Consider the following 24,965-nt stretch of genomic DNA (forward strand, 5'->3'; position numbering starts at 1 on the left):
TGGTTTGATGCAGCTCTCCATGCTACTCTATCCTGTGCAAGCTTCTTCATCTCCCAATAACTACTGCAGCCTACATCCTTCTGAATCTGCATAGTGTATTCATCTCTTGGTCTCCCTCTACGATTTTTACCCTCCACACTGCCCTCCAATACTAAATTGGTGATCCCTCGATGTCTCAGAACATGTCCTACCAATCTATCCCTTCTTCTAGTCAAGTTGTGCCACAAATTTCTCTTCTCTCCAATTCTATTCAATACCTCCTCATTAGTTATGTGATCTACCCATCTAATCTTCAGCATTCTTCTGTAGCACCACATTTCAAAAGCTTCTATTCTCTTCTTGTCTAAACTATTTATCGTCCACGCTTCACTTCCATACATGGCTAGACTCCATACAAATACTTTCAGAAACGACTTCCTGACACTTAAATCTATACTCGATGTTAACAAATTTCTCTTCTTCAGAAACGCCTTCCTTGCCATTGTCAGTCTACATTTTATATCCTCTCTACTTTGACCATCATCAGTTATTTTGCTCCCCAAATAGCAAAACTCCTTTACTACTTTAAGTGTCTCATTTCCTAATCTAATTCCCTCAGCATCACCCGACTTAATTTGACTACATTCCATTATCCTCATTTTGCTTTTGTTGATGTTCATCTTATACCCTCCTTTCAAGACACTATCCATTCCGTTCAACTGCTCTTCCAAGTCCTTTGCTGTCTCTGACAGAATCACAATGTCATCGGCGAACCTCAAAGTTTTTATTGCTTCTCCATGGATTTTAATACCTACTCCAAACTTTTCTTCTGCTCCCTGTATTTTACCCCTACCACCTTCAGAATTTGAAAGAGAGTAGCATTACTACAACAATATAAACAATCTCATGATGAAATGTGCCACTTATCACTGTTTGATTCTCTCTCTCTCTCTTCCATTAATCCAACTTGGTAAGGCTTTAGAACTGATGAACAGTACTCATGAATCGCTCAAACAACTAATTTAAGCAACTTCTTTCAGGATGAGCAACATTCCCTTACGATTCTCCCAAAGAGTCTCAGTATGGCAGCTGATTTTCCAACTTGTTTCATGTGATCATTCCACTTTAGCTTACTGGATGGCTACTTCTGGATATATCACAGATCTGCTAAAAAATTAAAGACAAAAATGTTGATTTACATATTTTGAATTTTGTCCATAAGCCCCTGGTCACTATCTAGATGAAAACATTACAAATATCTGTAATCAGTCAAAGGTTACTTGAGGTGAAAAATTTACACTCCTCATCAAATATGGTAATCTAGAAGTAATGCCCAATTGATTTATGGAAAATATATGAATGAAGAATAAAATGTTCTCAGGCTTCCAACCATGTCAAGTGGTTGAAATGCCATGAGCTTTCGACCAAGTACTCCTTGGTTATATCAAGTGGTATGACTGCCAGTGGACTGCTGGTACACCCTTGTGTACACTGGCTGTCAACTGTGATGTAACTGCCTCTCATGGCATTGCCATATGTAACTATACTTTGATTCATATATAAAAACAAAGATGAGGTGACTTACCGAACAAAAGCGCTGGCAGGTCGATAGACACACAAACAAACACAAACATACACACAAAATTCAAGCTTTCGCAACAAACTGTTGCCTCATCAGGAAAGAGGGAAGGAGAGGGAAAGACGAAAGGATGTGGGTTTTAAGGGAGAGGGTAAGGAGTCATTCCAATCCCGGGAGCGGAAAGACTTACCTTAGGGGGAAAAAAGGACAGGTATACACTCGCACACACGCACATATCCATCCACACATACAGACACAAGCAGACATATTTAAAGACAAAGAGTTTGGGCAGAGATGTCAGTCGAGGCAGAAGTGTAGAGGCAAAGAAGTTGTTGAAAGACAGGTGAGGTATGAGTGGCGGCAACTTGAAATAGCGGAGATTGAGGCCTGGCGGATGACGAGAAGAGAGGATATACTGAAGGGCAAGTTCCCATCTCCGGAGTTCGGATAGGTTGGTGTTGGTGAGAAGTATCCAGATAACCCGGACGGTGTAACACTGTGCCAAGATGTGCTGGCTGTGCACCAAGGCATGTTTAGGCACAGGGTGATCCTCATTACCAACAAACACTGTCTGCCTGTGTCCATTCATGCGAATGGACAGTTTTTTGCTGGTCATTCCCACATAGAATGCATCACAGTGTAGGCAGGTCAGTTGGTAAATCACGTGGGTGCTTTCACACATGGCTCTGCCTCTGATCGTGTACACCTTCCGGGCTACAGGACTGGAGTAGGTGGTGGTGGGAGGGTGCATGGGACAGGTTTTGCATCGGGGGCGGTTACAAGGATAGGAGCCAGAGGGTAGGGAAGGTGGTTTGGGGATTTCATAGGGATGAACTAAGAGCTCCGGAGATGGGAACTTGCCCTTCAGTATATCCTCTCTTCTCGTCATCCGCCAGGCCTCAATCTCCGCTAATTTCAAGTTGCCGCCACTCATACCTCACCTGTCTTTCAACAACTTCTTTGCCTCTACACTTCTGCCTCGACTGACATCTCTGCCCAAACTCTTTGTCTTTAAATATGTCTGCTTGTGTCTGTATGTGTGGATGGATATGTGCGTGTGTGCGAGTGTATACCTGTCCTTTTTTCCCCCTAAGGTAAGTCTTTCCGCTCCCGGGATTGGAATGACTCCTTACCCTCTCCCTTAAAACCCACATCCTTTCGTCTTTCCCTCTCCTTCCCTCTTTCCTGATGAGGCAACAGTTTGTTGCGAAAGCTTGAATTTTGTGTGTATGTTTGTGTTTGTTTGTGTGTCTATCGACCTGCCAGCGCTTTTGTTCGGTAAGTCACCTCATCTTTTTTTTATATATAATTTTTTCCCACGTGGAATGTTTCCTTCCATTATATTGGTATACTTTGATTCAGCATTTCATATGCCTTCTTCAACCTCGTGATCACTGAATTCTGCATCTTGCTGAGTCACAGGCTGCCATCTCTGTGAACAGTGTTTTCAGTAATTTTTATTTTGATGGTGTCTTTAATTACACTGTCCCATAAACTGATAGTGCACGCCATAACAGAGGTTTCATCCATTTTTATCCAGTGACCATTTTCTAGAGCATACCTTGCTAATGCACATTTTTGGGGTTAGTACGGGCACTGCCACAGATGGGCATAAATTGACTCGACATTTTATGTGCCCACTTCAAACTTGCAGTCACTGGATTTCATGCTACACTAAGCTGCAGGCCATCATCTCTATTAAGGCTGTTATTGATGATTCTTATTTTGAAGACTTCTTTTATTATACAGTTCTAGAAGCTGTCACTGTGAGGCACAACAGAGATCATCAAATTTTATCCGCTGACCATTGTCTAGAGCATGCTCAACTAAAACGAATTATTCAGTTTAGCATAGACAATGAAACACAAGAAGAAGCACGAGAGATTTTATCGCCTGCACTATCCTGAAAAATTTGCGTTAGCAGGGCATGCTCTAGAAAATGGCCACCGGATAAAAACTGATGAAACCGCTGCCATGGCTTGTTCTAATGGTTTCTGGGACAGTGTAGTTAAATAAGCCATCAAAATAAAAATGATTGAAAACACCCTTAAGAGAGATGACAGCCTGCAACCCAGCATGACACAGAATCCAGTGATCACGAGGTTGATGAGGACGCATCGAACGCTAAATCAAAGTACAGCCATATATGGAAATGCCTTGAGCTGCAGTGACATTTCAGTTGGCAGCTAGTGTATATAAATCTGTACCAGCAACCCACTGTTAGACATACCACTACCACTTGATAGTGGCCAAGAAGTGCTTGATTACCAGCTTGTGGCATTTTAATCACTTGATGTGGCTCAGACTCTGTGAATATTTTATTCAATAGACGAGAGACCCTGCATTCTTATGTGTGAAAGCAGAAAAAGGAAAACCAGATAAATGAATTATAATTTACCTCAGCTATGTACTCTCTTTCTTCAACAGGGCAGTGACTGAAATATCTGAAATGAAAAGAAAGTTTTATTTTCAATCTTTATTGTTACAAACTTCTCTCTCTCTCTCTCTCTGTGTGTGTGTGTGTGTGTGTGTGTGTGTGTGTGTGTGTGTGTGTGTGTGTGAAGGTGCACACGCACAAGCAGGGGTTAGCAAAGATTTCAATTTTGTTTATGTACCTGTCAACAACTCAACTATTCACTGACTAGTTATCTTTACTCTGCCTGTTATTTATCAATAGAAACTGTGCTATGCAACCAAACAAAATATGCAAGCAAATTCTTAATAGAATCACAAGCCAACTCTTCAGTTACTTGTATATCAGCAACGCTAGTGAGTTTGTTGAATTAGTGCTAGTCTTCTAACCTAACAATATCAAGAAATGCAGTAGAATCCCCTTAGGAGTCTAGCTCAGCCTGTGAACTATGTAATAGGGTAGACTGTTGCTTTTCTAAAAGAATTACTCCAGCATTTGACAGAATTGGTTTATGGAAATCACATAAAAGTTAAATACGGACTAGTGGTTATGGATTTGAATCTTTATGGCTATTAGAACCCCATTTTATGATGTACAGTAACAATTTTTTGTGCTTCCAAAGCCTTTTTTTAATTGACCCTGTTACTGGAGATGATTCTGGCTATCTATCTAAACAAACCTTTGATGAATAGCACAATTCTTCCTCAAACCCTATCTCTTTTAAAAAAAATTGTTTGCCTTGTTGAATCCTAATGTGATGCAGTACCATAAAGACACAGTCATCCCTCCAGGAGGGGTACGTTGGGGCACATTCCTAGACGCCTTGCTTAAAACATCTACAGCTAAATACACATGTAAAGTAAGGTAAAGTTACACATTCTGGCACTGATGGGACAATCAGGACTGAACAATTGCCACGTCATCCTCTGCCAGCTGCGTCATTGTATACAGTATGGAGGGGCACGTGGTCAGCACACACTTCTCCCAGTCATTGTCAGTTTCATGACCTTGAGACCACTACCAATCAGCCGAGTTGCTCCTCAACTGGCCTCGTGAGGTTGATTGCACCCTGTACCAATCCTCCCATCTAGAAAAGGATACCTTGCACCACCGGGAACTGAATCCAGCTCCTGCCCGCATGGCATTCAACCGCACTGACCACTCAGCTACAGTTGTGAACTAAATATACATGACTACATTGCAATTCACACTTACGTTCTCCACAAAGGGTTCATAGAGCCATTTCCAGACTATTTTTTGATTATACATGTCTCAAATAGCATGTGGGAAAAGTGAACTCCTAAATCTTTTTATGCGAGTTCTGATTTCTCTTATTTTCTAAAGATGGTCATTTCTCCCTATGTAAATGGGAGTCAATAAAATGTTTTGGTATTCAGAGCAGAAAGTTGGATTGAAATTTTGATGACTTTACTATGCAGTAAATGACAGAAATATCTGAAAATAATCTAAGAGGGCTGTTCAGATCACCTTAACTGCTCATACAGATTAAAAACAGCAGAGTGCCAATAACATTTCCCTGGGGAGCCCCAGATATCACATCTGTTCGCGTATCTTCCTGACAATTACTACAAACTGTGACCCTTCTGTAAGGAAATAACGAATCCAGTCACACAACTGAGACAATACTTCATAGGCATTTATTTATAAGCTGCCTGTGACAAACAGTCTTCTGAAAATGTAGAAATATGGAACCAATTTGAGATCCCCCATCAAAAGCACTGATTATTTTACATGAATAAAAAGTCACTTGAGTTTCTCAAGAATGATATTTTCTGAAATTGAACTGGTTATGTGACTACAGATCATATTCTTTGAGGTACTTCATAATGGCCCAACACAACATACGAGGGTTGAATGAAAAGTAACGCTTCCACCTTCATTAATTGGGTTTGGATGGGAATATTTTAATAAATCAGACACAGAAATAATCCTTAGAATGTGATCTTTAGTTACCAATATTCACTTTTCCACAAAATCACCAGCCAATTGAATACATTTCTGCCAACGATGAACAGGTTTTCAGTAGCCGTCACAGAAGTTGACACTCTGTTTCCACAACCACAGTCTCACGATTTTCTCAACGTCTTCATCAGAAGCATAATGATGCCACCGCATCATCTTTCATTATTGGGAACAGATACAAGTCAGACAGTGCTAAATCTGGTCTGTATAGAGGATGCCGTACGGTGGTGAGATTCAGTCTCTGAAGTTCTGCTGTGGTGGCACGTGAAGTGTGTGATTTGGCATTGTCATGCTGCAGGAAAACATTTGCCTTTTCCTTTCAGACACCTTCTAGCCGTCATTTCAGAGTTTGCACCATTGTGATGTAACATTCTGAATTTATTATTGTTCCACGATCAAGGAAATCAACATGGATAACACCATCTGCATCCCAGAACACTGTAGCCCTGATTTTTCCAGCTGAGGGCGGCATGTTGAATTTCTTTTTCTGGGGCAAGTCCGTGTGTCAATATTAGATAGACTGACGTTTCATCTCCGGGTCATAATGGTGTATCCATGTTTCGTCTCCTTTCACACCTGAATGAGAAAAGTGTCACCTTCATTCTCATAAGGCGAGAGGAGATCAAGTCTGTGCACTTTCATTTCAGAAGTCAGCATCCAGGGAACCCATCGTGCACAGATCTTTCGATATCCAAGCAAAGCAATAATGTGACCCAAACGTTCTTGTGAAATATCGATTGTCCTTGCAATTTCTCTCCGAGTGATAGAACGATCGTCCTGAATCAACCTGTCAACATTTTGCTTGTAAAAACTCAGTGGTTGCAGTCACAGGACGTCCAACTCTTTGTTTGCAACGCAGGTCAGATGTTCCCGCCTCAACATCTTTAAGCACATTTGCCCAACGAAGCACAGTACTCACATAAACAAATGCTGTCAAGAATTCAATGACTACATGTTGCTTGGAATTTTTGTTTTGTCACATATTAAAAATTTTGGTAATACAATTATTGTGTGTTACTTTCCGATCTTCTCTCATACATACTCTGTAAGCCAACACATGGTATGGCAGGTGGTCCTTGTACCACTACTAGTCATTCCCTTTACAGATCCACGAATGGAGCGAGGCAATAATGACTGTCTATACACCCCTGTATGAGCCATAATTTCTCTTACAATGACTTTGCAGTCCTTACACGAAATGTTTTTGGTGATCACAGAATCATTCAGCAGTCAGCAGCAAATGTGGGTTCTCAAAAAGAACATTGCCTTCATTCCAGGGATCCAGAGTTCATAAACCATCTCTGTGACACTTGTGTGTTGATTGAATCTACCGGTAACAATTTAGCAGCGCGGCTCTGAATTGCTTTGATATCACCCTGTAATCTGATCTGGTGGGGATACCAAACACTCAAGCTGCACTCAAGAGTGGATTGCACCAGTGTTCTACATGTGGTCTCCTTTGCAGATGAAACACAATTTCCTAAAATTCTCCCAGTAAACTGAAGTCAGCCATTCGTCTTTCCTACTACCATCCTTATGTGCTTGTTCCATTTCATACACTTTGCAATGTTACTTCTAGACACTCAATTGATAAACTGTATCAAGTAGCACATCAATAATATGGTATTTGAGCATAACAAGACTGTTTTTCCTAATCATCTGCATTAACTTACATTTTTCTACAGTCAGAGCAACAAATAGAAAATCTGCCAAAGTCATCCTGTATTCTTCTACAGTCACCCAAGGCCAAGCATCATCAATTATAGCTGCTCACACTATCCATAAGATCATTTATGCATACAGAGAAGTGTTGTCCCATTGAACTTTATTGGGGTGCTCCTAATGATTCTCTTGTCTCTGATGACAACTTTCTGTCAAGGTAGGTAGACTTTAGTGGTATAGTTGGCATCTATCTTCACACATCTGCCAGTTCTGTGAAGTTATCCCTTGACAAAACACACTTGTGAGCATTTGTGGGTCGACAGAAGCGTCCGATCCCACGCGTCGGCTTTGACCCGTGACGTAAGGGTGTTGTCGTGTGTGACGCCATGACGGCGCGGAGTTTGGTTTGAGTGTGGCTGTCTCCAGTTCTGTTTTATCTTATTTTATTTACTTTTCTGATCTGTTCGTTCTATCTCGTGAGATTTTTTTTTTTAATTTAAAAACACTTATTATTTATTTTAATTATCTGATTCCTCAAATTTCTGTTTTAGTTTATTATATTTAACTTTCTGATCTGTTCGATCTATCCTGTGAGTTTTTTTTAAAAAAAGACAAAAAACACTAATCAGCTACTGAATCATCTTTATCTTCTATGGGTTGCAGGGGTTACGACCCCTGGGGAGGTGGGTGGATATTCATGCGTGGCTGCCTTCACTTACACGTTGTAGCTACGCAAGGTGTCTAAATTTGTTTATATTTAGTTTGCCCCCACCCAAAACACCCCATTTCCCGTGCTTGTCCCGTTAGTATCATTAGGCTTCTTGTGGAAAGTGTGTGTGTTTGTTTTTGTTTCCGCCATATTTGTGACGTCATGGGTCAAAGCAGACGGGTGGGATCGGACGCTTCCGTATTTCCGCATTTGTGGTGTCCTCCTTTGATTTTGTAAAATATCCTCCATTAGTTATATTTGGTATGCATTCCTCACACTTGAGTAATAATCCACAACCCAGCGCATAAGTATTTTCTAAGCAGTCTACTTCTGTGGATTGTATTTTCCCTCAGCCCACCCATGGAGCAAAGTCTGCCAACTTCTTTACTCATGAATGCGTTTCGACAATTATTTCTATTATGTTTCCACCAATTATAACACAGGTACAGTATTTTAGTGAGTTGATTGATTGAAACTGTAACTTACTGACATTGCAGTCACAAGCTACTAGTTTTTGGCACTTGATGAAGTGCACAATTTTACACTGCCAATCTTTGCATCACATTGAAAATTCATCAAGATCTGACGCTATTTGTGTAGATTTTCAGACAGTGCTGCAACACTGAAAACAGTACCATCTACAAAAAGTCTGCAGGATGCATATTTCTCGGGAAAAGAAGCTGCCTATGACGTACAGGAAAAATAACATTTGAAGCCATCTGCTTGAAGTAATAAAGTGTAATTACAATTTCTCAATTGTCTGCCACGTCATTAACAAATAACATGATCAGCAAGTCTTCTAACACATTTCATACGAAATTATTTCTACATATATCAGTGGATCTCTATTGAGGGTAAATGCTGCATCCTTCCTATCACACAAAGTTTAATTTAGTCGCAAACTGCATTTGATACCCAATGTGCCTGTATTTTTATCATTAACCTTTAGTTTGACGCCGAGACAATGCTTTTCGGAAGTCAAGAAACGATGCATTAACCTGATTGCCTTAATTCAAGACCTCAAGTATGTCACTTGAGAAAAGAATGAGTTGCATTTTGCATGACCCATGTTCCCAGAATCCACGTTCGATAGCATGAAAGAGGGTGATAATCTACAACAGGTGGATAGCAATAACATACACAAATATATATGTGTGTGTGTGTGTGTGTGTGTGTGTGTGTGTGTGTGAAAAATACAGTTCAAAAGCACTGTATCTGTCCTTTATTGAATAATAACTAACATAAAGGATTTCTCACTCAATGATATTCGTAAACGTTCATAATAAACTATTCAGAGTTTTATTCCCAGTTATGATTGATAAAAATGCAATTAAAAAAGAAATCAATAAAAAACCTTTACTCACTCTAGGGTTGGTATAACATAATTTGATTTCAGGTCGTTTAAGTAAGCTCCATTAATTGCTGTGCCTTCAATAACAAAGACTATATCGGCCTGTATTACATGATCTTGTCCACCAACGACCATCATCAAGCAGCCTTATTCTGGAACACGAAATCAGGAATTACATACACGAAACAAAATCTTTGTGGAGAGGAGAAAACAAATCCGGTAATCCTATTATTTTAATATAAATTATGCACCGTCCTTGACGATAATGTTAAACACATAATCTATTTGTACGGCACGTAGGGAGCATTCCGCCAGTTGAACAGGATGCATATTTCTCGGGAAAAGAAGCTGCTTATGACGAACAGGGAAAATAACACTTGAAGCTGTCTACTTCAAGTAATAAAGTGTAATTACAATTTCTCAACTCAATACTGGAGTGCAGCTCTGGGTCTAAACATCTGCTCAAACGGTATAAATAGTCTTCTGGTCACAAAACACAAACAAACCACGTTCAGTCGCACACAATAAATAACTGGTATCAGTTTGTCATCCAGGGATAGTCAACTAGCCAGGGTAAGCAAATTTGACTTTCCACCCTCAAAATTTGTAAATTACAAAATAATGTGAAGCGATCCTGAAATGATCAGTCATGAATCCAATAAAAACAACAACAACAACAAAAAAGCATAATTAGTTACTTGTCACACACGCACCAAAAACACAGCAAAACAATCACGGTACAACTACTTGCGGCAAAGATGTATAGCCATATGTGCCAAAGTGTGTCATCCAAAGAGGTTTCACCTAATTTCCAGTGACAAAAATTATTTGGTTTTAAATATTTTCAGAAAACATTATATACTTGGCTTATGTATTTAGTGATTTTATTTTCACTTGGATGACTATGTTAAACTTTTAAGCAGTATGAAATGTTGCTACATGTAGTTGGTTGGCATCACTGCTCCATGGAATATCTTCTTTCGCTCGCTGATTAACAGTTCGTATTTGGCGTTTGTGTCGAGTGGATGTGTGGTTACGTACGCGTGTGTTGTACGTGAAATATATACGAAGTAAATGGTGTTACATAGATTTGTTTTATGATGGGGGTGGGACTACAGCCGCTTGAATTTACAGAATGTTTGACTGATAGCCCTACGTTCAGGGAGAAACTTCACACACATGAAAAGGAGCTGGAACGGACAAGTCAACAAATAAAAGGACTGATAAAAGAAGTAAAGGATTTACTAAATGCCGCTAAAAGTAAGTTTTGTACAGAGTCATACTGGACTTTATGCCGTTTGTACTGACTCGTAGACTTCTTACGATAAATATTATTAGTCACTGATCTTGCAGTCTTAACAGGTGTTTGTTCATACGGATTGTTATGTACGCTTGTCAGTGCAACCATATCTCCAGTGTTTCAAGTATAGGCAAGAATCATATAGCCCAATATATTATATATTTGGTATATGAACTATGCAATGTTCGTACATCGCATTTATATCTTCTCACGATATTATATTATAGAGTTATGACATGAGCGTGCATGTTTTTCAACTGCTGCAGAAAGAAAATTTTGCGTTATTTTGGATATAGTACAAATTATTTTAGCCTGTAGTGGTAATGAGATATACTAGCAACATAGAATTTTGTGCGAGATGATAATGCGTGACGCCGGCATTGTTGATCAGCTGATGCCCAAAGCGCCAACGGATAGTTTTACACGTTAAATTCGCGTTCACTTCCATGTTACAAATGTACCGTTCTTCATTTTTTTCCATTTTGAGTATTATTTATTGGCACTTCTTATTGTTGTGCTATTGACGCAACATCGGGAGCTTTTCCTTTTTTATGGTTCTTGCGAGGACACGTTGTGTCGTACCGTGATGAATTGACAGTGGAAACGGTGTTTTTTTCTATAATGGCCCACATAAGGAAAGCTGGTTAGGTAATTAGTGGAATAACACACAATTCTTTGCAATGAATTTGTAATGGAAGTTCGGAATTGTTGACCTACCCATTCATACCAGTCGGCCGCGGCTTCGGCGAACATATCTGTACAGTATGTAAGATAAATAGGCGTTTGTATTTCATTAATTTTAGAAGTTTTTGTGAGTTTTTTGAAAACTATTTTCATAACTAAGGATTTTTTTTAAATTCTAAGAGATAGATGTACTCTTCCACAATCTGTCAGTGAATTATGCCGTGATAAGTTGATTTCTCTTCATTTTTATTGTTTTAAGGGGGGATCGGGTGTAGTAAGATCACGGTCGGCAATTATTTAGTCGTAGCAGGCATCTTAGCCAAATGGAAGGTCTTTGGAGGTTAGTAAAGACAAATACGACTGTACTCTTGTTCTGGAGAACTGGATTCAATTCCCCACCCCGCTATCCAGATTTAGGTTTTCCATGGTTTCCCTAAATTACTTGAGGCAGACGGCGGAATGGTTCCTTCGAAGAGGACATGGCCCATTTATTTTTCCTCGCTTCGTGTCTATTCCTTCGTCTTTAATGCAGTTAAGACAGTTACTCAACCCACCTGCCAAAATAACGACTTGCAGAGATAGTTGGATCCAGTCCCACACCGCTGAATGTAGACAGGTGTGCACGTTATTCCAATTGTTTTGCATTTGTAAACAGCTGTCGAAAATGCTTGTAAATTGATGGCGAATCCCTCTAGCGAAATGCGATTTCTGCACCTCTCACTTGATGAGACCATTGAGCTCCACGGCCGAGACCGAGGTCTGAGCATTTGTCGCGTTTTGTATTTGTATTTCGTCAGGTTTTGCGTTTAATCCTTATAGTTTTTAAATAGAATACCTAGAACAATAATAGTGCTAGCGACGATATTTCCAGTGGCAACGTGATCACGCCATAGGGACACGACTTACAGCTTCTAACACGGACAGTCCACAGCGAAATATGGTGAACAACTATGTTCAAACACGATAATTTGTCCCTGCATTTGCTCAGCGTGAAATCATCCAGAGTTCATACTCCTCCATAAGCCGTTGTCTGCCTTACTTTGGTGTCTGGATACTTTTTACCTGTGCACACCTACCACCGCGTAATTGCAAGAATTGGCCAATAGTGGAAAATTGATTACAGGCGACGGTGAACAAGTTTCAAAAGTTTAAAGGTTCCTCAAAGAAAACTTTCCCCACGTGCTCAGGAAAAAAAGGTACTTTTGAATCCCTTTGGAAATGCAGTACCAGAGGGTCACACTAATACCGACGTTTGAAAAATTTTCGTATCGTGAATTTCAAGAGGAAAAGGAGGAATTCCGTTAACACACAGGTCGTACCCAACAGATTATACTATAATTTATTGTACTCAGTGTGGTGTTGAATACCTTGCGAATATGAATACCGGCTTGTTCGTTCGAGGGGATTCGTCCGTTACACATTAAGTCAGAAACTGTTAGTGCTAAGCGGGGGGGGGGGGGGGGGGGAAATCCCCAAACCGATTTTCTCCACCAATATTTTATCCTGTTCGTGATTCATGACAACATGGAAACAGCACCATGCTCATCGGGAACTACACACTTGTTCCAGAAGGGTCATTCCATGCCAAGTGGTCTAAACCTTCCCACCATCATGTCTCCAATTTTCTTCAAATTTTATCTGTAGCACTAGTCAAGTGCTAAATTAAGTTTCTCAAGATTTCAAGCCTCTAGCTGCAATACTTGCTGATCTACACCCCCTTGTCTGAAGGGTAGTAAGTTCGCATGCGCGCGACATCAGACAAAATGCCATTTTTGGGGTCTCATAAAATTGAAACCAATTCATAAGAATGGTTAGTAAGATGAGACCCTGTACAGTTTTTTGTGCTGATTCAAACGAAATTAATTATAAGATTACTGATGCAAAATCCGGTCAAACAAGTCGACTCAAAGTGTACCCCTAATTCTGTCGTGACTTAATGCGACAAATTTTGACCAATATTCAGACTGCAATAATTTCCTTGCAGATAAAGATATGGACTTGAACTTTTTACCAAGTCTTATCTTTGTGCTGGACATAATACAGCTGGATTTCCAACTACCCAGGCTTTATAGTCGCCTTGCAAAATCTCTTCAAATTTGGCAGTGTCAGCGCAAATGGCTTTATTTACCAAAGTTCAAAGCCCATTACTACAAAATAGTCAGCCTGGATTTAATTGTGAATAGTATCATCTGAAAGAGAAACTCTTGCTCTACAAGATGGATATATTTTTCTTTTGCAACGCTTCCATTAAGTGCTTATTTACTCAGGTCAAAGTATCTTATATTTTGTGTGCGCAGTGCCCTGCGTTGGTCCATGATGGCTGAGCCATTACTGGTTATCACAATAAAACCAGCATCCCCATCGCCATAGGGGCCACGCCCGATAGCCATGCAGTAACAGCCACGGGTGGGTATCTTTACTGCAGGTTCCCAAGCCTGATTACAGGGTGTCTTTACCACAGGATCCCAAGCCTGATTGTGGGTTTCTTTATGCAGGTTCCCAAGCCTGTCTTCCTCAGTTACTTCATCATTCTGGAAGCATCGTTGATTTGCAAGAGAATGCTTTCAGGAAAACTGTATTGCCGACCAGATGATGTCACTGATGGAGCTGGAATAACACCAATGATAAGTTGTTCTGGAATCCAGCAAGTATCACGTCTTAAGGGCCAATAAAATGAACTTGCAGGACCATGAGGATGCATAAAGCTTATGAAAGCATCTTTCTGTTCGACTGAGATTTCAACGATGTTTCCAATCCACCATTTCTTTTCATAAATGCAAGCAACATACTGCCCAGGCTGAAGATCCATGACTTGAACTACTACTTCAGCAGCACTAATTTTGGCCAAAAAAGATGTCGCATCATTAGAAACTCTACTGACCTTAATTGTCGTCATATCAATGGGCAAAAAATGGTGGTTTTCTCTTGTGCCAGCTAGAGTGTGCCCTTGCAGGAATCTTTCTTCTTGAGAAGCTTTTTCTTCTTCAACTTCCTCTTTGCTGATGAAAAAGAATTTGATTCCATTGATATTATCATTGCAGAAGTTGAAAAGATCTTTGGGTGTTAGAATCTGGTTTTCATATGGACGTTGCAAACTTGCTCTTGCTGCCAACCGTTTTGTTGTGCCTCCAATGCCATCACAAGGCGACTTTCCATGGCTTGTTCCAAAGAAATTCCATTCTGCTGTTATTTCAAAATCTTCTTTGTGATAGCATAAGTTGAGAAAATTCTTGAAATTCTTATATTGTGCAGCTGAACCATCACTGAAGTAGTGGATGTGGCTTATTTTGGAAAATTGCATCTTCAGGTAATTGATTACTTTTCCAATGTAAACATGGACAGTAATCGTATCGTGTCGAAGGCAGTCACTAATAACACAAAGATTCACACATTGCACCTCTTCGTTTTCACAGTAGTAGACTACAAATGGATGAACTGTTGCTTGACTGTTTTCCCAGTGAAAGCCTTGCACTGCATCTTGAACAATAAATGAATAGTTTTCAGCAAAATCCATTAGTATTATGAATTCGCCTTCTTTCAAATCAGTTTTGAGAGCTTTCAGGTGCTGGCTTTGATGCTTGGCAATGTAGTGATGACAAGACAGGTTCCAAATTTTTGCTGCAATATCTTCAACATACTCTTCTGTTGAAAGCTGCTTTGTTTCTAAAGTATCCCTGTCGGTATGAATCCATTGTTTGTACTCAATCAGTTCTTCAGGGTCATTATCTTCAAAATATGTTGCAATAACTGCTTCTACACCTTCTGGACCAGGGCAGTTTTCACAACGATGAAGCATACAATCCTTGTTTTCCAAGCTGCAAACAGCTTTGCTAAGAATTTCCTTGTAGTCTTCATTGATTGATGCACCAGTGAGCATAAGCTTGACATTTTGGTGTATTGTACAGACACAAACTGAGTGCATTCCAGCAGAGCCAACTGTAACACACCATTTTGGTCTAAGCTCGCAAAACTTTGAGAAGCCAATTTCTGGTCCATTTTGCTTCTGATAAGACACGTACATTTCCTTCAAATTGCAAAGCAACAACCGCTTTTGCTTGTACACCTTTGTTCCTGAAATTCTCACAGGCACACAGTCTTTCTTCCCTGGACAAAGTCTGCTGAATTCGTCATCTTGAAAAAAGTCATGTACTTTCTGGACAACTTCATCTGAAAGCTTCCTTCCTTGCCGATTTGCTGGAAAAGCTAGAACACCTTGCTCATTCTTCAGTTTTCTCGCTTGCTTTACCATTCTTTCTGATACATTAAATGCTGTTGTCGTATCTTTAATTGTCCAGCTTCTTGGAACCAAGGTCAATATTTGAACTTTTGTCCTACGATTTGACACTTTACATTTTTCTTTCAACTCTTCTATAAGATTATCAAGATCTGCACAATTATTGCATGGGCGACTTTTACTTGAACTTGGCTGTTCATCGTAATTGATTCCTACAGCAGCAGCAATTTGATTCCCAATTAAACTTTGTGCATCCAAGATCTTTCTTTTTGCATAGCTTTGCTTATCTCTTTTACTTAGTTGTCTTCTTTTCAATGGTGAAGCACCAATAAATGATAAACTTTTGTTGATGGCTGGTTCAGTTTCATCCGTTGTGAAATCTTGTTCAGATTGGGTTGATAGTGATGATGAATCTTCTAGCTTTTGGTTCAGTGCCGACATGCAGCGAGGGCAAAGCTTCTGACCAGGTTTTATATCAATCACTTCTTTTTTCTTTAACAGGCAAAGTTTGGCAGCTGTTTCATTATCAAGCAGTCTAAGTCCAGCTTTTACATTGTGATTCCTCTTCTTGAATGGATTGCAACATTTCTTTTGCATCGCTTGATATTCATGTAGGAAGAGGGCTTCATGGTGGAAGCAAATGATGGAATTTTCGTCAAGTTTGGCTTCTGAACGCGAAACAAGCAATTTCTGGTCACATTCTGTGAAATCACTAAACGCTTTGAATCCAGTCTTCTTAGCATAGAAGATAACATGGCACTTCGATGCAGCAGCATCTTTTCCAATTGAACAGGGGGCCAACGATTCTTCTTCTTCATTAACTTCTGACATCTCTCACTGGCCAATCACTGAATAAAACACGAATGAAATATCCAATTATATCAGTAATTCTAAGCGACTATTAAGATTCAAATTCCTAGAAATGAAGAAAAATTAGTGCATCGCGCATACAAAATATAACAACTTTGATGTGAGTTAATGAGTACTTAATGGTCGCGTTGCAAAAAAAACAAATGTCAGTCTTGTAGAGCAAGAGTTTCTCTTTTAGGTGATACTATTCACAAGCAGATTCAGGCCAACTATTTTTTAGTAATTGGCTTGAAACTTTGGTAAATTTTACCGTTTGTGCTGACACTGCCTAATTTGAAGAGATACTGCAGGGCGACCATATGGCCTGGATCATTGCAAATCCGGCTGCATTATGTCTAGCACAAGCATGAAGCTTGGCCAAAAGTTCAAGTCCATATCTTCAACTGCAAGGAAATCATTGCAGTCTTAATATTGGTCAAAATTTGTCGCGTTGTGTCACGACAAATTTTGAAGTATACTTTGAGTCGAGTTATTTGACCGGGGTTTGCATGAGTAATGTTATACATAATTTCGTTGGAATCAGCAAAAAAAACTGTACAGGGTCGCATCTTACTAACCATTCTTATGAATTAGTTTCGATTTTATTAGACTCCAAATATGACATTTTTTTTATGTTGCATGCACACGGACTAAGTACACTTCAGACAAGGGGGTCTAGATCAGCAGCTATTGCAGCTAGAGGCCTGAAATCTTGGGAAACTTACTTCAACACTTGACTAAAGCTACAGTTAAAATTTGACGAAAATTGGAGACCATGATGGTGGGAACTTTTTTCAGTTTTAGACCACTTGGTGTGGAATGACCCAGAAGGAAAGGTCAGTGTTCAGGGATATGATAGAAACGATCATTCGACGCAGAAAAGTGTAGTAAACACGGGCTCTAAAACACATCCCGTAAGAGGTATGAGCCCTGTTTCATCTTCTATACTGTGTAACAATTATTTTCTACTGCAAGCTGTTTGCTTTCCATATTTTAGGAGCGGGTAGTGTGGAACAGAAAAAGAAAAGATGGACTCTAAAATGCATACCTTCAAATCTAGGAGCACTTGTTAGTAGAAGAGATGAGCAAATGTTCATAGCTCTTCATGAATGTATTTTAGAGCCCTCGTTTACTAGATTTTTCTTCGAATGGTTGCTCCTGTCATCTCCCTGAGTACTAACCTTTCTTTCTTGGGCACCTCGTAAACCGAACACACCATCTACGCGCAAGTATGCTCTTTAAACGGTCGCGTATTTCGTTGCAGGAACTGAGAAAACCCTACGGCATGTTCACGTGCAATTTAAAAACCCAGTTCGCCCTTGTTAGTGCCATTATACTACGCTTGAATGGATTAAACAGGGTTCCAGGAACTCTGCAGTCACCATTCATTATACTAGAGCGTAATATTGAATCCTAGAAAAAGGTTGTTTTCACTAGGAAACTGGTGACTTTCTGCAGCATATTGTTGCTCCAAGTTGGCCATCACAACTTTTCTTTCGATCTGAGTCTTATTAGTTAGTCCTAACCGTTTCAGGATCCAAATTAGCAGCCTGTTTCTAAACTAAATACATGTAATTACCATATTTTCATTCCTGCCCATTAAATTCTTAAGGATTGGAGATTAGAACTTGCGGAGTTAATGCAGAAAGCAGCCCAGCGGACTTTTGACTCGGTATAGGAAAAACAGCAAAATTGCCAGAGCGTTATCATGGCATATTCCCCAAATATCATTTTAGTATTACAACCATCGCACCACATTGCTTGGTTGCAGATGAATAAAAAAAGATACCTGCTGAAACAGTGCCTGGCTGCAATCTTTGTTCTTAGTCACAAGTATAGTAGTACGTCATTGGTCAGTCTGGTACATACTCGTTACGAAAGCAATGCGGGTGGTCCAAGTGAGATTTGAGGCCCTGAATTTTTATGGACAATTGGCGAAATATTTAGTGTGTTTTGTAGCATTGTTTCTCGGATACCCTTCATACTTTTGATCATAGCCTCTTCCAGAACTGCAACTGAGCTTACACTTGACCAAGCGTGCCCAACCTATTAACTTACCTGGGCCACATTGGAAGAAGACGAGTAATATTGGGCCGCACATAACGTACTTAGCAATAACTGCTGAGAAAAAAAGGGATGGCGGGATGGACCATTTAGAGAATAGCATGGTGTGGCACGATTTAGAAATTGAAAACTTTCCATAAACGGAATTTTATGTTGATTTTTTTCCACCGGTCGTATGAAAAATGTTCACTTCTTGGGTCGCATGCGCGCCACGGCTTGGACACCCATGCACTACACCAGTCGTTCCCAACCTGAGGATAATTACTCCCGGAAGGGTAAAATGAAATTTTCTGAGGGGTAAAAAATAAACGATTCGATTCTGTCTCAATCACGAAACTAAATTATTTTCAAAAAATCATTACTATTATTGCAAATTTAGAATGTCACTCAGGGATAATAGGGCTAAGCAAGGTTTGGAACCACTGCACTAAACAGTTGGAGTGAGGGCCGCAAAAGCCAATCAACCGCGCTGTGAAGAAAATGTGATGAGCAATGTAACACGGGTGTGGTTGGTGGTTTAGTCATTATTTGCTAACAAGTCTGTCTGAATGAGGGATAAGGTCGGAGCTGTTTTTTTTTTTTTTTTTTTTTTTTTAAGGTGGGGTGGAACTCAAGTTTCACGGTGAATGGCAAAATAGTTTGGATATTTTACGATAAAGGTTTTTATTTGTGGCCGTACATTTTCCACTCGTCGGTCTCCAACAAATGATACAAATCCAAAGGCATATTGAATCACACACACGTACACCCAAGAGTCGCATATAATATTTACATTGGATGTATACGTAACAGTTACATCATGATGCGTTCAGCCGGCAAAATAGTAACACATCATGAGCTGCTAATAATGTTTTCATTTTGACAGGAAATTGGTGTCGACGAAGCACTTAACAATTCAGCAATATTCATTTGTCACTTGGTGGGGGCAGCCGAAAATGTGGTCGATGTCCCATCCAGGCCACAATCACGTAGGGGCGAGACAATCAGTTGTAGTTGATAGAGGTGCAGTCGAAATAATCCAGTAGTTATTGGTATTATTGACGACATGAGTCTACATGAGCAGCAGTGCTGATCACAAATCTGTCAGAAAACTGATTTATCATTATCTATCGGCATATTTTAAGTCTTTCTAGTAATGCAGGATACTTGATCGGTCTGTGTAGAGGCGATACGTATGTTGATATTCACTTAAAAAGTTGCGGGCTCATATTAGGTGAACAAGTATGACGTAGAATGAGATTTTCACTCTGTAGCGGAGTGTGCGCTGATACGAAATTTCCTGGCAACTTAAAACTGTGTGCCGGTCCGAGACTCGAACTCAGGACCTTTGCCTTTCGTGGGCAAGTGCTCTACTAGCTCTCTACTTCGTCCACACGACTAGGTACTGGCAGAATCGAAGCTGTGGGGACGGGTCGTGAGTCGTGCTTGGGTAGCTCGAATGGTAGAGCACTCGCCCACGAAAGGAAAAGGTTCCGAATTAGAGTCTCGATCCGGCACACAGTTTTAATATACCGGGAAGTTTCATGTATGATGTATCTGTGCGAATGTCCAAAATCTGTCATCGTACTCCTGTAATCTATCATGAAACTGTGATTGGTGCAAAACTGTTGCAATTCGGTGACACAGTGACGAAATATAATACAAGATAGATGATGATGGTGAAAGTTTCTTCTATAACCATTATCGACTAATGAAGCACGTGTCGGCCAACACCCAAATCCTCAAAAACAAACGGTCTTGCCAAATTGTGAGCGTTTGACTAGGTTGCAGCAGGGTTTTGGAACATATAATATATTCGAACATTATGAAGTATCTCGAAGAAAACGATTTATTGACACATAATCAGCACGGTTTCATAAAATATCGATCTTCTGAAACACAACAAGCTCTTTATACTCGTGAAGTAATAAGTGCTATCGACAGGGGATGTCAAATTGGTTCCATATTTTTAGATTTCCAGAAGGCTTTCGACACCGTTCCTCACAAGCGTCTTCTAACCAAACTGCGTGCCTACGAAGTATCGCCTCAGTTGTGCGACTGGATTCGTGATTTCCTGTCAGAAAGGTCACAGTTCGTAGTAATAGACGGAAAGTCATCGAGTAACACGGAAGTAATGTGTTACAGGCCCTCTATTGTTCCTGATTCATATTAACGACATATGAGTCAATCTGAGTAGCCGTCTTAGATTGTTTGCAGATGATGCTGTCATTTACCGTCTTGTAAAGTCAGCAGATGGTCAAAACGACTTGCAAAATGATTTAGATAAGATATCTGTATGGTGCGAAAAGTGGCAGTTGTTCCTGAATAAGGAAAAGTGTGAAGTTATTCACATGAGTACTAAAAGAAATCAGCTAAATTTCGATTGCGCGATAAGTCACACAAATCTGAAGGCTGTAAATTCAACTAAATACTTAGGGATTACAATTACAAATAACCTAAATTGGAACGATTGCATAGATAATATTGTGGGTAGAGCAAACCAAAGACTGCGATTCATTGGCAGAACACTTAGAAGGTGCAACAGGTCTACTAAATAGACTGCTTACACCATACTTGTCCGCCTTATTCTGGAGTATTGCTTTGCGGTGTGGGACCCGCAAAAGGTGGGACTGACGGATGACATCGAAAAAGTACAAAGAAGGCCAGCTCGTTTTGTATTATCGCGAAATATGTGAGATAGTGTCACAGATATGATACGTGAATTGGAGTGGCAATCATTACATTAAAACAAAGGCGTTTTTTGTTGCGACGGGATCTTCTCGTGAAATTTCAATCACCATTTTTCTCCTCCGATTGCGAAAACATTCAGCTGGCACCCACCTACATAGGGAGAAATGATCATAACGATAAAATAAGAGGAATCAGGGCTCGCACAGAAAAATTAAAGTGCTCGTTTTTCCCGCGTGCCGTTCGAGAGTGGAACGGTAGAGAGACAGCTTGAAGATGGTTCATTGAACCATCTGCCAGACACTTTGTTGTGAATAGCAGAGTAATCGCGTAGATGTAGATATCTGGAGCCAATATAGCTACTACTGTTCGAGAGGAGGCTCATTAGCTTCGACAAGAAGAGCATTCGTTGGATTCGACCGTAGATCTCAAAAGCAGCCAATGATTGCTTTATACTGACATCTGTCAAGCGTTTGTAGGGCAGAATCACTAGCCGAGCCATAGCAAAGGCAACCGTAGTAATCCATATACGACCTCATTGAGTCGGCACCCCCACCAACCACTCGCAGCTGAATGTTTAATATTAGCTTTTCATTTTTCGTAGGATGTACTTAACTTGCATGGACCAAGTGAGCTTCTAGTCGATGCCAAAATATTAGACAACTTGGTCGAACGATATGCGAAAAGGACACTCGTTCTTCGTTCTTGCCATCCATGTCGCGTGTAAAGTCACAGTTTCTGTGTACCCTTTATTACGTCGTCCTAATTTTTTTCTGGGGGAGGGTCGGTACAACCCAACACTTGCCCGTCCTCTCCCCTCTCGAGGTACGACCATGGGGTAGGTCACGAACTAAAGCCACTGGCATTACCTTCCCTGTGCTTCGTGCAAGAGGCGAGATTTCCATTCGAATCGGTATGCCAATCAAGCAAAACCGTCGTGAGCATTGAGACAGTCTTCTCACCGACGCATAAAGTTGAAGGTACCTGTTTGGTAAGAGACCATCCCCTCCTCCGGGAAGTAGTCCGTAGATGCCAGCTGCTTATCCTCGTCCGACAAGTATCGTCGGCCCTTCAAGGCCTTTTTTAAGGGGCCGAAGGCGTGATAATGGCATGGAGAGGGATCAGGACTACAGGGCGGCGACATTTGTGATATGAGGGCGTGCGTTATGAACTTGGCGCACCATTCAGCAACGGTGGCTTTCAACCGACATGATGCCCGATCAACATTTGTCATTCTGCAATGGATTTCTACCTGTGTTTGTTCCTCGGCAGCCAAGAAAAGAATAACAGCACGTTGGTCCTGTTTGCACTCAACTGGTAATAACGTCGCGTAGTTCACGTTTTCGCAGATACCGCACGGACATTGGAAAAACTGGAATGCCACACTTATCCCTTGCCAACATGTCGGTCTTAAATACCTACATCTACTTTTATACTGCGCGAGCCACCCAACGGTGTGTGGTGGAGGGCACTTTACATGCCACTGTCATTACCTCCCTTTCCTGCTCCAGTTTTGGTTCGCGGGAAAAGCGACTGCCGGAAAGCCTCCGTACGCGCTCGAATCTCTCTAATTTTACATTCGTGATCATCTCGGGAGGTATAAGTAGGGGGAAGCAATATGTTCGGTACCTCATCTAGAAACGCACCCTCTCAAAACCTGGACAGCAAGCTACACCGCGATGCAGAGCGCCGCTCTTGCAGTCTGCCACTTGAGTTTGCTAAACATCTCCGTAACGCTATCACGCTTACCAAATAACCCTGTGACGAAACGCGCCGCTCTTCTTTGGATCTTCTCTACCTCCTCTGTCAACCCGACCTGGTACCGATCCCGCACTGATGAGCAATACTCAAGTATAGGTCGAACGAGTGTTTTGTAAGCCACCTCCTTTGTTGATGGACTACATTTTCTAAGGACTCTCCCAATGAATCTGAAGCTGGCACCCGCCTTACAAACAATTAATTTTATATGATCATTCAGATATTTTACAGAAGTAACTGCTACCAGTGTTTGTTCCGGTATCATATAATCATACAATAAAGGATCCTTCTTTCTATGTATTCGCAATACATTACATTTGTCCATGTTAAGGGTCAGTTGCCACTCCCTGCACCAAGTGCCTATCCGCTGCAGATCTCCCTGCATTTCGCTGCAATTTTCTAATGCTGCAACTTCTCTGTATACTACAGCATCATCCGCGAAAAGCCGCATGGAACTTCCGACACTATCTACTAGGTCATTTATATATATTGTGAAAAGCAATGGTCCCATAACACTCCCCTGTGGCACGCCAGAGGTTACTTTAACGTCTGTAGACGTCTCTCCGTTGAGAACAACATGCTGTGTTCTGTTTGCTAAAAACTCTTCAATCCAGCCACACAGCTGGTCTGATATTCCGTAGGCTCTTACTTTATCAGGCGACAGTGCGGAACTGTATCGAACGCCTTCCGGAAGTCAAGGAAAATAGCATCTACCTGGGAGCCTGTATCTGGGTTTCATGAACAAATAAAGCGATTTGAGTCTCTCACGATCGCTGTTTCCGGAATCCATGTTGATTCCTACAGAGTAGATCCTGGGTTTCCAGAAATGACATGATACGCGAGCAAAAAACATGTTCTAATATTCTACAACAGATCGACGTCAGAGATATAGGCCTATAGTTTTGCGCATCTGCTCGACGACCCTTCCTGAAAACTGGAACTACTGTGCTCCTTTCGAATCATTTGGAACCTTCCGTTCCTCTAGAGACTTGCGGTACACTGCTGTTAGAAGGGGGAAGTTCTTTCGCGTACTCCACCAGAATAGTACTCGCGTTACGTTGCGTATGCACTGCAGTAATACCCTCAAATGGAAGGTTTTTGATCGCCATTTATAATTTGATAATTCTTTCGTGCGAGAGCCCTCTTACTAACGGCGTGTTAAATCTGGCTAATAATCTCCCCAGCTGTCAAGCAACCTTCAAATAAGACGCGTCTATTCAGTCACTCTGCTGTCTGCACAGAAAAAAAAATTATTATCTGCTTTGTGGGTACACTGAAATGAGGCGTTCGACAGGCTGTCTGGAAGTTTTCCAAATGCCTCGTGACCGTTTGGACGCCACCGAGATAATGGATACATGCGACAAACGCGTGGTTTGCAACGTATATCGCTGCATCCTAACTGCGCATAGGAGCCTTCAATACAGAAGGTATGTTATTGCAGTATGTAGAGCCTTAACGTTGTTTGTTTTTGTCATACGTAACAGCAGCGTTGCTTTAGCTCATCTGACCCCAAATCTTGCATGATATTTCTTAATAAGTCTAGGTAAAAGATGTGATTGCTTGTTGAAAAAGAGGTAAGGACTTGTAGATTTCATATTGTTGAAAATTGTAAAACTTGCTCGAGAGGTCTCATGTCTTATGGATTAATTCATTTGTAAGCCCATCTTTGGCACTTTTTTAACAAACTGTACAGAGGCGTACGTAATGTGGTGATACAGAACGCACAACGCTAC

At 40.7% G+C, this 24,965-nt stretch overlaps 2 protein-coding genes across 5 annotated transcripts in view; one reads left to right on the top strand and one right to left on the bottom strand.

Moving 5' to 3' along the window:
* Nucleotides 1-10,439, bottom strand: part of LOC124805108 (mediator of RNA polymerase II transcription subunit 25) — a 164,707-nt gene extending 154,268 nt beyond the window's left edge. Inside the window, exons 1-3 of one of the 4 annotated variants that reach the window (XM_047265557.1) lie at nucleotides 10,390-10,439; nucleotides 9,690-9,828; nucleotides 3,957-4,002 (exon numbers count right to left, since the gene is read on the bottom strand). In XM_047265557.1, coding sequence (XP_047121513.1) covers nucleotides 3,957-4,002; nucleotides 9,690-9,814 — 171 coding nt within the window. In that variant the 5' untranslated portion in view covers nucleotides 9,815-9,828; nucleotides 10,390-10,439. Of the gene's footprint in view, nucleotides 1-3,956; nucleotides 4,003-9,689; nucleotides 9,829-10,090; nucleotides 10,311-10,374 lie in introns of those variants that run through there. The other 3 variants (XM_047265558.1, XM_047265559.1, XM_047265556.1) reach the window with 3 other exon arrangements.
* Nucleotides 10,440-10,692: 253 nt separating this feature from the next.
* The window catches only part of LOC124805077 (rho GTPase-activating protein 10), a 596,619-nt gene continuing 582,346 nt past the window's right edge, over nucleotides 10,693-24,965 (top strand). The window contains exon 1 of the mRNA XM_047265509.1: nucleotides 10,693-10,936. Within this exon, the coding sequence (XP_047121465.1) occupies nucleotides 10,774-10,936 (163 nt within the window). The 5' untranslated portion in view covers nucleotides 10,693-10,773. The remainder of the gene's footprint in view (nucleotides 10,937-24,965) is intronic.

The sequence above is a fragment of the Schistocerca piceifrons genome, chromosome 7, assembly GCF_021461385.2.
Source record: "Schistocerca piceifrons isolate TAMUIC-IGC-003096 chromosome 7, iqSchPice1.1, whole genome shotgun sequence".
Taxonomy (NCBI): Eukaryota; Metazoa; Arthropoda; class Insecta; order Orthoptera; family Acrididae; genus Schistocerca; species Schistocerca piceifrons.